Source organism: Zingiber officinale, chromosome 1A, assembly GCF_018446385.1.
Source record: "Zingiber officinale cultivar Zhangliang chromosome 1A, Zo_v1.1, whole genome shotgun sequence".
In the NCBI taxonomy this organism is placed as follows: domain Eukaryota; kingdom Viridiplantae; phylum Streptophyta; class Magnoliopsida; order Zingiberales; family Zingiberaceae; genus Zingiber; species Zingiber officinale.
The window spans coordinates 33,734,779-33,747,535 of record NC_055987.1 but is presented as its reverse complement, the minus strand read 5'-3'; the positions used below and the strand labels follow the sequence as shown (position 1 = coordinate 33,747,535).

General features: G+C 37.3%; 1 protein-coding gene across 1 annotated transcript; it reads left to right on the top strand.

Moving 5' to 3' along the window:
* The first annotated feature begins 4,699 nt into the window (after positions 1-4,699).
* On the top strand, positions 4,700-5,481 carry LOC122002067. The gene has a single exon (XM_042557119.1). It carries the CDS (start codon positions 4,835-4,837, stop codon positions 5,324-5,326), a length of 492 nt encoding a protein of 163 aa, XP_042413053.1. The 5' UTR covers positions 4,700-4,834; the 3' UTR covers positions 5,327-5,481.
* Positions 5,482-12,757: the final 7,276 nt, after the last annotated feature.

Sequence of the window (12,757 nt, the reverse complement as noted above, 5' to 3'; positions counted from 1 at the left end):
TTTTAAGTGGGATGATAACTAATCTCCACGAGCACTTTCTTATTTATACTAATGATCAGTAAAAAAAATTTTATAAAGTCGGATCAGTCATCTGAGATGAGATTTAGTTGGATACTGGATTATAAAAAGAAAATTATGATTGTGCTAATAAACTTGGATATATCTACATTAAATAGAAGACAATATAAAAGATACCCATAATTCTATAGTGGACAGGACTACTGAAAGTTAAGACGGAGAGAATGAAGCTTCTTTGTGCCCTCTGAAAAATAATCAGATTTTTTTTTTTTTGGAAAAAAAATAATATACATGTTTTCTACTATCGGATTTTTTTTTCTTATTTTTCAATAATTTATCAAAAGACGTACTTAAGTTTTTGAATTTACTAAAAGATATATATTACTTTAGCATTTACCAAATGACACACTTTTTTACAATGATCTTCCTATTCTATCCTCGTGACAAATTTAACTGATTTTCTTTTTCTTTTCTTTGTCATTTCTCACTCTTCTCTTTCCTATTATGCATGCAACGTATCTTCTCTTTCCTTCTTCTTTTTTATCTTCTCTTTGTTTTTCTTTTTTTTTTTCAATTTTTTTCTCAAATATATTACAAGAGATCAAACCCACGTTGGGTCTGATATCTCTCCATATCTGGCCCAATGTGGACCTGATATGAAGAGATATCAGGCCTAACAACAGGGGAAAAAAAGAAGAAGAAAAAAGGAGAGATTTAGATTTTTCAACACTTCTGGTCCACTACTAGAAATGCCGAAAATAATAATGGAGATCATATTTACACTCCTTATAATTTTAGAAATCTACAGGACATGAAATGATTGCAATCTGAGGTCTCTAAATCGATCAGTGAGTTTTGACCGAAACTCACTGATAGACCTAGAGAGCTCCGATTGTACCCATTTCAGTTCCTATGGATTTCTAAAATTGCAAGGAGTCCAAATATGCTCTCCATTATTATTTTTGACATTCCTTGTGGTGGACCAGAGGTTTTGAAAAACTCAAATCTCTCTTTTTTTGTTATTAGGCCTGATATGAAGAGATATCATGCCCACACTGGGATTGATATCTCTTCATATCATGCCCAATGTGGGCCTGATATCTCCCCATATCAGGCCCAACGTGGGCCTGATATGGGAGATATCAGGCCTAATAACAAAAAAAAAAAAAAAAAAAATAAAGAAAGAAAGAAAGAGAGATTTAGATTTTTCAAAACCTCTGGTCCACCACTAGGAATGTCGAAAATAATATAAAGAGCATATTTGGACTCCTTGCAATTTTAGAAATTCACAAGAACTGAAATGGGTGCAAATGGACCTAGAGAGCTCCGATTGCACCCATTTCAGTTTATATGGATTTCTAATATTGCAAGGAGTCAAAATATGTTTTCTATTATTTATTTCAACTTCTAAAAGATGTTAAAATATAATAAGAAAGAATCAGCAAAACAATCTCTATATATTTTAGATTTTTCAAAACTTATGGTCCACCACTAGGAATGCCAAAAATAACAATGGATATCCTTGCAACATTAGAAATCCACAGAAACTGAAATGAGTACAATCGGAACTTTCTAGGTCTAAATCTCTCTCTTTTTTTTTTCTTTTTTTTTTTTGTTATTAGGCCTGATATGAAGAGATATCATGCCCATGTTGGGTCTGATATCTCTTCATATCAGGCCCAATGTGGGCCTAATATCTCCCCATATCAGGCCTAATGTGGACTTGATATGGGAGATATCAGGTCTAATAACAAAAAAAAAAGAAAAAAAAGAGAGATTTAGTTTTTTCAAAACCTCTGGTCCATCGCTAGGAATGCCAAAAATAACAATGGAGAGCATATTTAGACTCCTTTCAATTTTAGAAATCCATAGGATCTGAAATGACTACAATCTGAGGTCTCTAGGTCGATCAGTGAGTTTCGATCAAAACTCACTGATGGACATAGAGAGCTCCGATTGCACTCATTTCAGTTTTTGTGGAATTCTAATGTTGCAAGGAGTTAAAATATACTATCTATTATTTATTTTAACTTCTAAAATATGTTAAAATATAATAAGAAAGAATCAGCAAAACATTCTCCATACGTTTTAGGTTTTTCAAAACCTCTGGTCCACCACTAGTAATGCCAAAAATAACAATGGAGAGCATATTTGAACTCCTTGCAACATTAGAAATCTACAGAAACTGAAATGGGTGCAATCAGAGTTCTCTAGGTCTAAATCTCTTTTTTTTCTTCTTATTTTTGTTATTAGGCCTGATATGAAGAGATATCAAGCCTATGTTGGGCCTGATATCTCTTCATATCAGGCCCAATGTGAGCATGATATCTCCCCATATCAGGCCCAATGTGGACATGATATGGGAGATATCAGGCCTAATAATAAAAAAAAATAAAAAAAAAGAAAGAAAGAGAGATTTAGGTTTTTCAAAACCTCTGGTCCACCACTAGGAATGCCAAAAATAACAATGGAGAGCATATTTGGACTCTTTTCAATTTTAGAAATCCATAGGACCTGAAATGGTTGCAATCTGAGGTCTCTAGGTAGATCAGTGAGTTTCGATCAAAACCCACTTATGGACCTAGAGAGCTCCGATTGCACTCATTTCAGTTTATGTGGAATTCTAATGTTGCAAGGAGTTAAAATATACTATCTATTATTTATTTTAACTTCTAAAAGATGTTAAAATATAATAAGAAAGAATCAGCAAAATATTCTCCATACGTTTTAGATTTTTTAAAACCTCTGGTCCACCACTAGGAATGTCAAAAATAACAATGGAGAGCATATTTGAACTCCTTACAACATTAGAAATTCACAGAAACTGAAATAGGTGCAATCGGAGCTATCTAGGTTTAAATCTCTCTTTTTTTTTTTTGTTATTATGCCCTATATCTCTTCATATTAGGCCCAATGTGGGCCTGATATCTCCCCATATCAGGCCCAACGTGGACCTGATATGGGAGATATCAGGCCTAATAACAAAAAAAAATAAAAAAAGAAAGAAAGAGAGATTTAGGTTTTTCAAAACCTCTGGTCCACCACTAGGAATGCCAAAAATAACAATGGAGAACATATTTGGACTTTTTTCAATTTTAGAAATCTATAGGACCTGAAATGGCTGCAATCTGAGGTCTCTAAGCCGATCAGTGAGTTTCGATCAAACCCACTGATGGACCTAGAGAGCTCCGATTGTACTCATTTCAGTTTATATGGAATTCTAATGTTGTAAGGAGTTAAAATATACCATGTATTATTTATTTTAACTTCTAATAGATGTTAAAATATAATAAGAAAGAATCAGCAAAACATTTTCCATACGTTTTAGGGGTTTTCAAAACCTCTGGTCCACCACTAAGAATGCCAAAAATAACAATGGAGAGCATATTTGAACTCCTTACAACATTAGAAATTCACCGAAACTGAAATGGGTACAATCGGAGTTCTCTAGGTCTAAATCTCCCTTTCTTTATTTTTTGTCTTTTTTTTGTTATTATGCCCGATATCTCTTCATATCAGGCCCAATGTAGGCATGATATCTCCCCATATCAGGCCCAACGTGGACCTGATATGGGAGATATTAGGTCTAATAAGAAAAAAAAATAAAAAAATAAAAAAAGAGAGAGATTTAGGTTTTTCAAAATCTCTGGTCCACCGCTAGGATTGCCAAAAATAACAATGGAGAGCATATTTGGACTCCTTTCAATTTTAGAAATTCATAGGATCTGAAATAACTACAATCTGAGGTCTCTAGGTCGATCAGTGAGTTTCGATCAAAACCCACTGATGGACCTAGAGAGCTCCGATTGCATCTATTTTAGTTTCTGTGGAATTCTAATGTTGCAAGGAGTTAAAATATGCTATCTATTATTTATTTTAACTTCTAAAAGATGTTAAAATGCAATAAGAAAGAATCAGCAAAATATTCCCCATATGTTTTAGGTTTTCAAAACCTCTGGTCCATCACTAGAAATGCCAAAAAATAACAATGGAGAGTATATTTGAACTCCTTGCAATATTAGCAATTCACAGAAATTGAAATGGGTGCAATTGGAGCTCTCTAGGTCTATCAGTGGATTTTAATCGAAACCCACTTATAGACCTAAAGAGCTCCGATTACACCTATTTTAGTTCTTGTGAATTTCTAAAATTGCAAGGAGTCCAAATATGCTATTCATTATTATTTTCAGCATTCCTAGTGGTGGACCAGATGTTTTGAAAAACCTAAATCTCTCATATTTTTTGTTATTAGGCCTGATATCTTTCCATATCAGGCCTAACATGGACTTGATATAGGAAATATCAGGCCTAATAAAAAAAAAAGAAAAAAAAAGAAAGAGAGATTTAGGTTGTGAACTTGATATGATTTATATATAATAAATAAAAGAGAGAGAGTAAGAAATAACAGTGAAAAAAAATCAGATTTGCCAGAAGGATAAAATAGAAAATATATTTAAAAAGATGTATTATTTTTATTTATTTATTTATTTATTTATTTTGACAAATATCAAATAGCATATATATTTTTTGATAAATTATCATTTTTTCTTTGTCGACCGTGTTTTTTTTAACAAAGTACTCAAAAATGTCCAAAGAAATTTATAAAAAATATTTTCATGCGAAATAAATAAGTGCAGGAAAATTCTTATATAATCCAAAATTGAGGCTTCGGCTGGTCAGCCTGCGGTTAGTGCCGAACACGTGACTCGGATCACCGTGCCCTGATTTCCATCCTCAATCCTCGCGAGTCACGCCCCGCCGTTTTTTTCCAGTCGCCTTTCCTCTCCTTCTTCGCCACCGCCGGGTCGCGCCGCGCATGGAGACTTCCTCCCCCGTCGTCGTTGACGCCTTCTCCATCACCAACGCTTATGGCCTCTCCGTCTCCGCCAAGGCGGTCGCCCGCTACTCCCTCTCCCTCTCCCTCTCCCTCTCCGCCCTCGACTCCGTCGCTCCGCCTGCCGTAGTCCGAACCGACATATTTCGCCATGCCTCCGCCCCGGCCGCCCTCGCCCGCCGCAGCATGCGCCGAATCAGGCGGAGGACTCACACAGAGGGTGGCGGCGAGGACGACGGCTTCTTCGGGGACGGCCACGATGGGCCTTTCGGCGGTGGAGGAGACGGAGGAAGAGGTTGGAATTCGGGAGATTCCGACCCTGGCTGGGACGGATCGGGCGATTCGTCTTCGTCGGATCCGGCGTTCGATTTTATTTATGAGGTTGTCTGCTGGATCGCCTTCTCCAGCTGCGCCCACTTCGCCTTTAAGAGGATGGGCCGGCTTCTGGCGCCGAGGGGGCCCTCGGTGTGCTGATCGAACTGTTCCCGGATAATGCAACTCACGGATTAAGGTCTCCTCCTCTTTGGATGCATATAATTTGTGTATAGACAGACTCTTCCTTTTCATCCGTTCATGTGAAAATATGATTATGCAATTGAGTACGGTTTATTTATTTTATTTTGACTGCATCATTAACTGCAATTGAGTACAATGTCCCCATTTTTATACAAGTTTCTTGTTTGAGAAGGTCAATGGCTAGTTGATTACACTTTGAAGCATACATGCTAGTAATTGGGATTGATATATGTTGACAAGGCATCATAATGTGAAACTGTTTTTAAACAACTAAAATTCCTTGTTTCTCACGTTGTATAATCATTTAAAACCTATGGGTTTCATATCTTGCCTTATCGTTGGATGACAAAACAGAATGTTCTTCAAAGATAATTATACAAGTATTTTGTTGCAACTACTGCATTGTAGATGCATCTACTTTTTTCTTGTTCTTGCGCTTGTATAAATACCATCCCTTTGAGCACTATTTTTCTCATAGGAGTGGTTTGGCACTATCTTGGTTTCAGCTTCATTAGAATCCAATTGAAACAGGAATTCGTAGTTACTTTCTACCAAGAATAGGCTAGTTAGGTAGCATGTTAGGGATAGAGGTTAAAGGTCATTGTGGTTTGATGTGTTTTTGAATATAATACCTTGTTTGAACTACAAAATTTCCACTATATTTATGAAATGGAAAATGAGTGGAGGCTTATAGTAGTAGATTGGTAGATGCACTGTCTTTTTTTGAGCTATTAGTGTCTATGACTAGTCTTGACGAAGTCTGATGTATCTTCAGAATATTACCACGAAGTAAAATTTGGTCTTGTGAATGCATTTATGTTACATTGCCACCTAAAATCTATCTGATGATGACCCTTGCTTCTAGGAGGCAAGTAAGAGTTTCATAAGAAGTGTTGGAATAAGAGATAGAGGCTTTGGTAAAGGAGAGTGCAAGTAATTTCACTTATTTTATGAAAATGCAAATCTGTAAGTTCTTTTTTCCAAGGACTTGAAATTCAGTCCAAATTTCATGCCAGGGTAACTAATCATGGCACATCATCCTTGAGAATCCAAGGATATAAAATTCCAGTTTTTTTTACTGAGACATGAATAGGCTAATGAATGGGACCACAATCTAGATGACATTGTCACTATCAGAACTCTTAAATTTCTTATCAGAGTTAAATTTTTTTGGATCATATAGAAGTTTGCCCCAGGACAATGGCGCAATAGTTAGGCCCTTCAATGGATAACCAAGGGATTTAAGGTTCGAGTCTTAGCTGCGACGCACTGCAAAGGACTTTTCCCTCCAATGAGAAATGGGCCTAAGAACACTGGTCATCTGTATAGGCCTCCATGAGCGTTTCTCGATTTACCCTACCGGTGGGCCGGGTTGGTCACCTCCAAGATTAATTGATTCAAATAGTTGGATACCTGGATTACAAAAAAAAAAAAAAATAAAATAAAATACCGCAACGACCAATGTAATTCAGATTTTTGAACTTATAATCTTAATTTGTATAGCGCTTGAGTATTATTTGCAAATTGTTTTGCTATAACTCTTTCATCACATCTGTGCCATCTCAATAGCATGTGGTTCTGCTTCTAGATAATTTAGTAAGTATTCCAAAAATGAACCAGATCCGCCAATCTGATCTGAGTCGACCCAAAAAATATCAGGATTCTGGTCGGGTTCAGATTGAAATGTTTTCAAGTTGGAGATTTTCGGATCAGGTTGACCCAAATTTAGGGGTTACTAGTTTTTTTGGGTTAAATCAAATTTTATTTTGAAAATTAAGATACTTTTATATTTATCAATGTCAATATTAGTATGATAATGATGAAGTATTAGATAAAAATGAACAATTATAGGGAAAATGACAAAAAAAAAAAAGAATCATTTTTAATCGGGTTATTCGGGATGGTTTGTTGAGTTTGGGTTTTAGGGATTTCAGGTTGTATTCGGGTTCAGGTTGGGATTTTTTATAATTTTTTTTCAACCCGATCCATCCGAATTGACACCCCTACAAATTGGTGGTATGTGATTTTTTTCCCCGCTCACTCGGGCTCCTCCCCTCCAGAATCTAAAATCGGCTTCCCATCTGGCGAGATCCAAACACCCTGAAATGTAACATGGAGTACAACTTGGACCAACTTGCCAGCATGGTCCCTCTAATATTCAAGTCAATCATCGATCATAGAAGGTCGACGAAGAAGAACACTAAAGAAGAAGATGAAGAAAGCTAATAGAAAGGAGTTGCCTCCGCTTGTCAGAATAAGAGAACCAACATTTTCTTAGAACTTACCATCCGTGATGTTTATAATAGTTATCATAAAAGGTATTGTGCACCCCTCTACTTGTCCAATGAGTTGGTGAAGACGAGCACAGTTCGTTACGCCCTCCTCCATTCACTAATTGCCACGTATTAGGATGAAGGAATTAAAGAAACCAAATATGACATCCACTACTTGTCTATCCATTCATTGATTGTCACATTCTTAACTAGAAACTTCGGAGCTTTTGATGCTAGGCAAAAATGTGTCTTAGATGTTTGGTGGAAGATACTCCTGATGCTTGGTGGAACTAGGCTATATTGCTCGGTGGAATTTGGTGATATTGCTTGGCAGACCTTGGTGGTATTGTCCGGCAGAACTTGGTGACATTGTCCGGCGGAGTTTGGTGATATTGCTCAGGGAAGTAGATTGATTTGAAAGCATAGTAACTTTATTTTACTGTAGCTTTAAGTAGCATTGTGAGAAATCAGAGTGCATGGGAATACCAGCTGATTTCCTTGGCACTGTAATTGACGCGATGCTGAAGTAGTGTCATACTGTAGCAATTGAGAATGTGATTGCTGAAGAAAACGTGGTAATGTAGTAACATGCAACTGTAGCAATTGAGAATGTGATTGCTCGGAGAACAAGTTGATTTCCTTAGCAGTGCAGTTACGGTTGAAAAACACGGCACCTTAGCAATTGAGAATATGTTTGTTCTAAGGAATAAGTTGATTTCCTTAGCACTGCAGCATATTGTAGCATCGGTGTGTGAAATTGTAATCGCTTGGGCGAATAGACTCTGGCTTCTGGAAGTGCTCCGGAAAAATCCGGATACCATCGGTGTGTGAAATTGTCTTGTCGATTCATTTATTCTAGGAATAATTAGAGCCTCCAACTTTTCAATAGAACCCCCTGTTTCTTTCCGTCTGCTTTCTCCTTTGATCGAATAAGAAGGTTCCGAGCATACTTTAGTCATCTTTCGTCAACATATTTGGTTAACATCTTGTGCAAATATGCCAAAAGATAATTCTTGTACGCAATTTGTTGTAGAGGCTAATTTTGGTTCTGGGTCCATCTTTTTCCCCCTTAAAGTCAATGGATCAACGATGTTCACAAGTTATAATTTCATTTGAAGTAATTTTATGGTGCTATGCTTTTGGAAGGGTAGGATCTATACTTCTTCCATACAATCTATATGGAACTATTACATGTTCTCTTGGACAATTTAGTGGTTAGTGTAAGAGGCGTTTTCAATTTGAAGTTTAAGGTTCAAATCTTGGCATAGCTAAGAGTAATATCTCTTTCATGCAGACGTTGGGGGCTGCCAACTATTGCATACTATTTTATATGTAGTCATAGACAATATGACCATCCATACTGTCCTTGAGTAACACCTGAAGCTGAACTGTAAAATCTTCTTCATCTACTACAGTTCATTTGGCTTTTGAAGAAACGTGTAAGATAGGCGTACTAATTATATTGCAAATTGTTTCATAATTCGTGGTTATCTCTATTTATTACATTTTTGTTTCAATCCTTTGACCACCTGTTCGAAAGTAATTGTGTTCACTTGGTGAGATCGATGATTATTGTGTCCTAAGATCATTTGCAATTTTATTGAATTTAATTGGTGTTGTTTATAGATGATCCACAAACAAAGCTGTAATTCACGTGCTTAAATCAAGCAAAATTTGTAAAAATTTTCCATGAAATTCTTTTAAAAGCATTGTTCACTTAACGTTGGCTTGGTTCTTACATCATTCCTTGAAATAATCTTATTCCTTGAAGAATTAAATTTCGGCTAAGATGCTAACCATGTTTTATAGGGGAGCTAAGAAAATATATACTCAAAGCTCTTGTGATCGTGACTCTCCTGTGTTGGTATCCTTTGACTTTTTTACCATTTGGACCTTTTCCGTGTCATTTCGTCAATTACTGATTTATTATTGTTATCCACGAAGATAGCATGGAACAAGAGTTGATCCACGGGCAAGGCATGGTGTGACGGGTTGGTTGATGGTAGACGGGGTTCTCTGGTTCATAAATTATGAATTTAATCGTGATGGTCAAATTCATTTAAATAAATTAATACATAAAATAAATCAACCTTTGATACATAAATTACGGACTAAAGGATTTGTATTTATTAAAAAATCTTCCATTCAACCCAGAAGAGTTATCGATCAGGTGTACTAATCTACGAACCTACCAAAAAAAAAATATAAAAAATTATATATAGAAAAATTAAAATTTAGTTAATCTAAATCTAATTAAATACATAGAAATTTACTTTCTGTTGCATAATTTTGAATCAATTTTATAGACGAGTTAATTCTAGAAAATAAAAATGGATCAAAATTGACCATTTTATTTTAACTTTCTATTTTAAATATTCACTCACTCATTAATCAAATTTGTTAAATTAATTATATATATATATATATATATATATATATATATATATATATATATATATATATATATAATTTATGAATTATTTAATTTATTTATGCCTCATAGTTTCAAAGTCTTGTTCATCAATTTCCTCGGTCTCATCCAAGCACACCATTGGTCCATCCATGTCCACAAATTCACATCCAATGTCAATCTTATTGATGTAATTAAATTAACTCATTTAAATTTTTGGATAGGATAGACCAATTCAATGGATTTAACTTAAATTGATGGCTCCATCCTCTGTTGGGACAAATGTTGGTGCTGAATTTAATAAAAAAACTTGGGTTGGATGGTCTCGAGCTAAAGTATCTATGGGTGGAAAAAATCTTTCTCTTTACGAGCGGAGTATTGATTCGGCGCTGGATGGTCTTACAGGAATAGTGAAGACTAAAGGTTAAATGTTGATGACTTGCTGCATCGCTTCCTTGATTTTCTATTAGAGACCGGTTGAAAACTTTTATGAGATTGTGTCGGTCGTCTGCAAAATTAATTGAATTGTAAAAATTGACATATGGATTTTAAAAAAATGATGCTTATTTAATTTCAATTCTTTTTTTTAAACATAAATTCACTAATCGAAAAACAATGGTACTGATATGATTATGAAGAGAGGTCCTATTAAAGATGGATCAAAGTAGAAAAGAGCGGCTGACGTGGAGATTAAAGTCAAGACAGTCAAAAGCAAGGTCCATTGACCGGGTGAAGTTGGCCGAACCAGTCTCCAATGTCGGTCGGACATGACCGTCCGAGCAACCATCCCTTGAAAAGCTCGTGACTGAGGTTAAGAGACAAATAGTAAATTCCCTGACCCACCGTCCCCGCCAAGCGGACGACGTATTCAATCGAACAAAAGGCAGCCCTCCGACAATTAGATAGTCGAGTGTAGGAGAATAACTCAATTCAGTGCGACCAAGCTTGGACGTCCTTGTCGAGCGACCACTAGTCGACCTACAGTGGGACTCCCTTGCATATCTCATCGTTCACTTTTGGAGGTTTGTGTCACTGACAACAAAGCATGTCCAGTAGGTAAATCGTATTTTAGAAGCTTTCAGTCTGTCACATCAGAGATTTGTGTGCTCGCTTAAGGAAAGCTATTAGGACACTTTTTGACTTGCCTTTTCCTAAACGCTTTAGAAAACATATATACGCTTTGAGATGTGTGCACAGACGCTACAATGACACTATAAAAGTGGATTTCCATCCACAGACGGAGGTATGCATTACTTTACTATTTAACATGCTCATTGCTACAACTTTTTTACCATTCTCCATTGTACTGAGGGCTGACTTGAGCGTCAAAGGGTTAACGTCAGAAACCCTTTCCCGGCCTGACACTAACGCTCATTGTCTTGCAGGACCACGTGAAGTCTTTATCCAGTCAACCGCAGAGCCACATCCCCAGCCAACCATCTTCTCCACTTTCGAATAAGATTATATTTAGCATTGTCTATTAGAATTTCACCTACATTTGAAACGTGAGGATGGAAGACGTTAGACGACTCACCACCGTGACGCTAACCCAAGAGGATTTAGAGATGTTGATAAGTGCTAGGACTGCGAAGATGATGCAGCAGTAACAAGAAACAACAGCAGACTGCCGAGCGCTGAACAACCCAGCTATGTTGGCGACTGGTCAACAAGTTGACCCAAGAGCCCGAGTGGGAAACCCCGCCGACCATAAGCCGAACAACAGGCAGACCAGCGCCTTTCGAGAAGCTTCGAATGCACCAATACCATATCATCGAGCATTATTTTGCACGCCCTCAGAAGAGCAAGGCCGAGCGAAAAGGACACAAAGATCCTCTTTGAAGTACGCGCCTATCTGGGATCGGCGGAAAGGCAAAGCACCCCGACTCGACGATTCTCCCGTCCAAAATGGGCAGAAAGGCGCCTCACTATAGGCCTTTGACAATCGGAGAGTACACGTGGTTAACTGACCCCAAAGATCATCTAATCAAGTTCGACAACATGGCCACATTCCACCAGTACACCGATGGAGTCAAGTACTGAGTATTACTCATCACGCTCTCCGGATCGACGCTGATCCTGTCCGAAAATCAAGAAGATGGCTAACTAGGGATGTGGTTGTTGCGTTGACTGGATGTAGACTCTGCTCTACTCTACAACACAAAAAATGTCAGTGCCGAGCCAGGGAAGGGATCCTCGGCGTTGGCCTTCCAATGCTTAAGTCAGTCACTGGAATAATAGAAGAAAGTGGAGTAATAGTGAGCACAAGCATGAATAGTGAATAATGCATACCTTTGCCAGCACATGGACCTCCCTTTATATAGCATCCCAACGAGCAACTTGCATGCTTCTCGAGGCATAAGAATGTTCTCCAATTTATCCTATGAAAGGATCTGTCAGAAAAGTACCTCTGACATCGTACCTTAATAGGACATGCATATCCCTAACAAGATAGTAGAAGCTTTTGCCGTACAATTTGCCTATTGAGCATGTCTTATGTCAGTGACACTATCTCTAGAAGGATATTAAGAGATACATCAATGATCCCTCTATTTGGTTGAGTGGGATAGCCGCTCGGCTGGGAACTCCTCCGCTCGGACGGGCTCGGCTGCTCTTCCTTGCGGTGACTTGACTTGGTACCTTGTTTCCTCTCGACTGGACTAAAGCTCCGATTGTCCCAACATTCCTCTGCTCCGTGATGAGCGCCTA

What these genes read in the sequence shown, in the direction of transcription:
- LOC122002067 (XM_042557119.1), top strand. Translation starts at nt 4,835, where the DNA reads ATGGAGACTTCCTCCCCCGTCGTCGTTGACGCCTTCTCCATCACCAAC.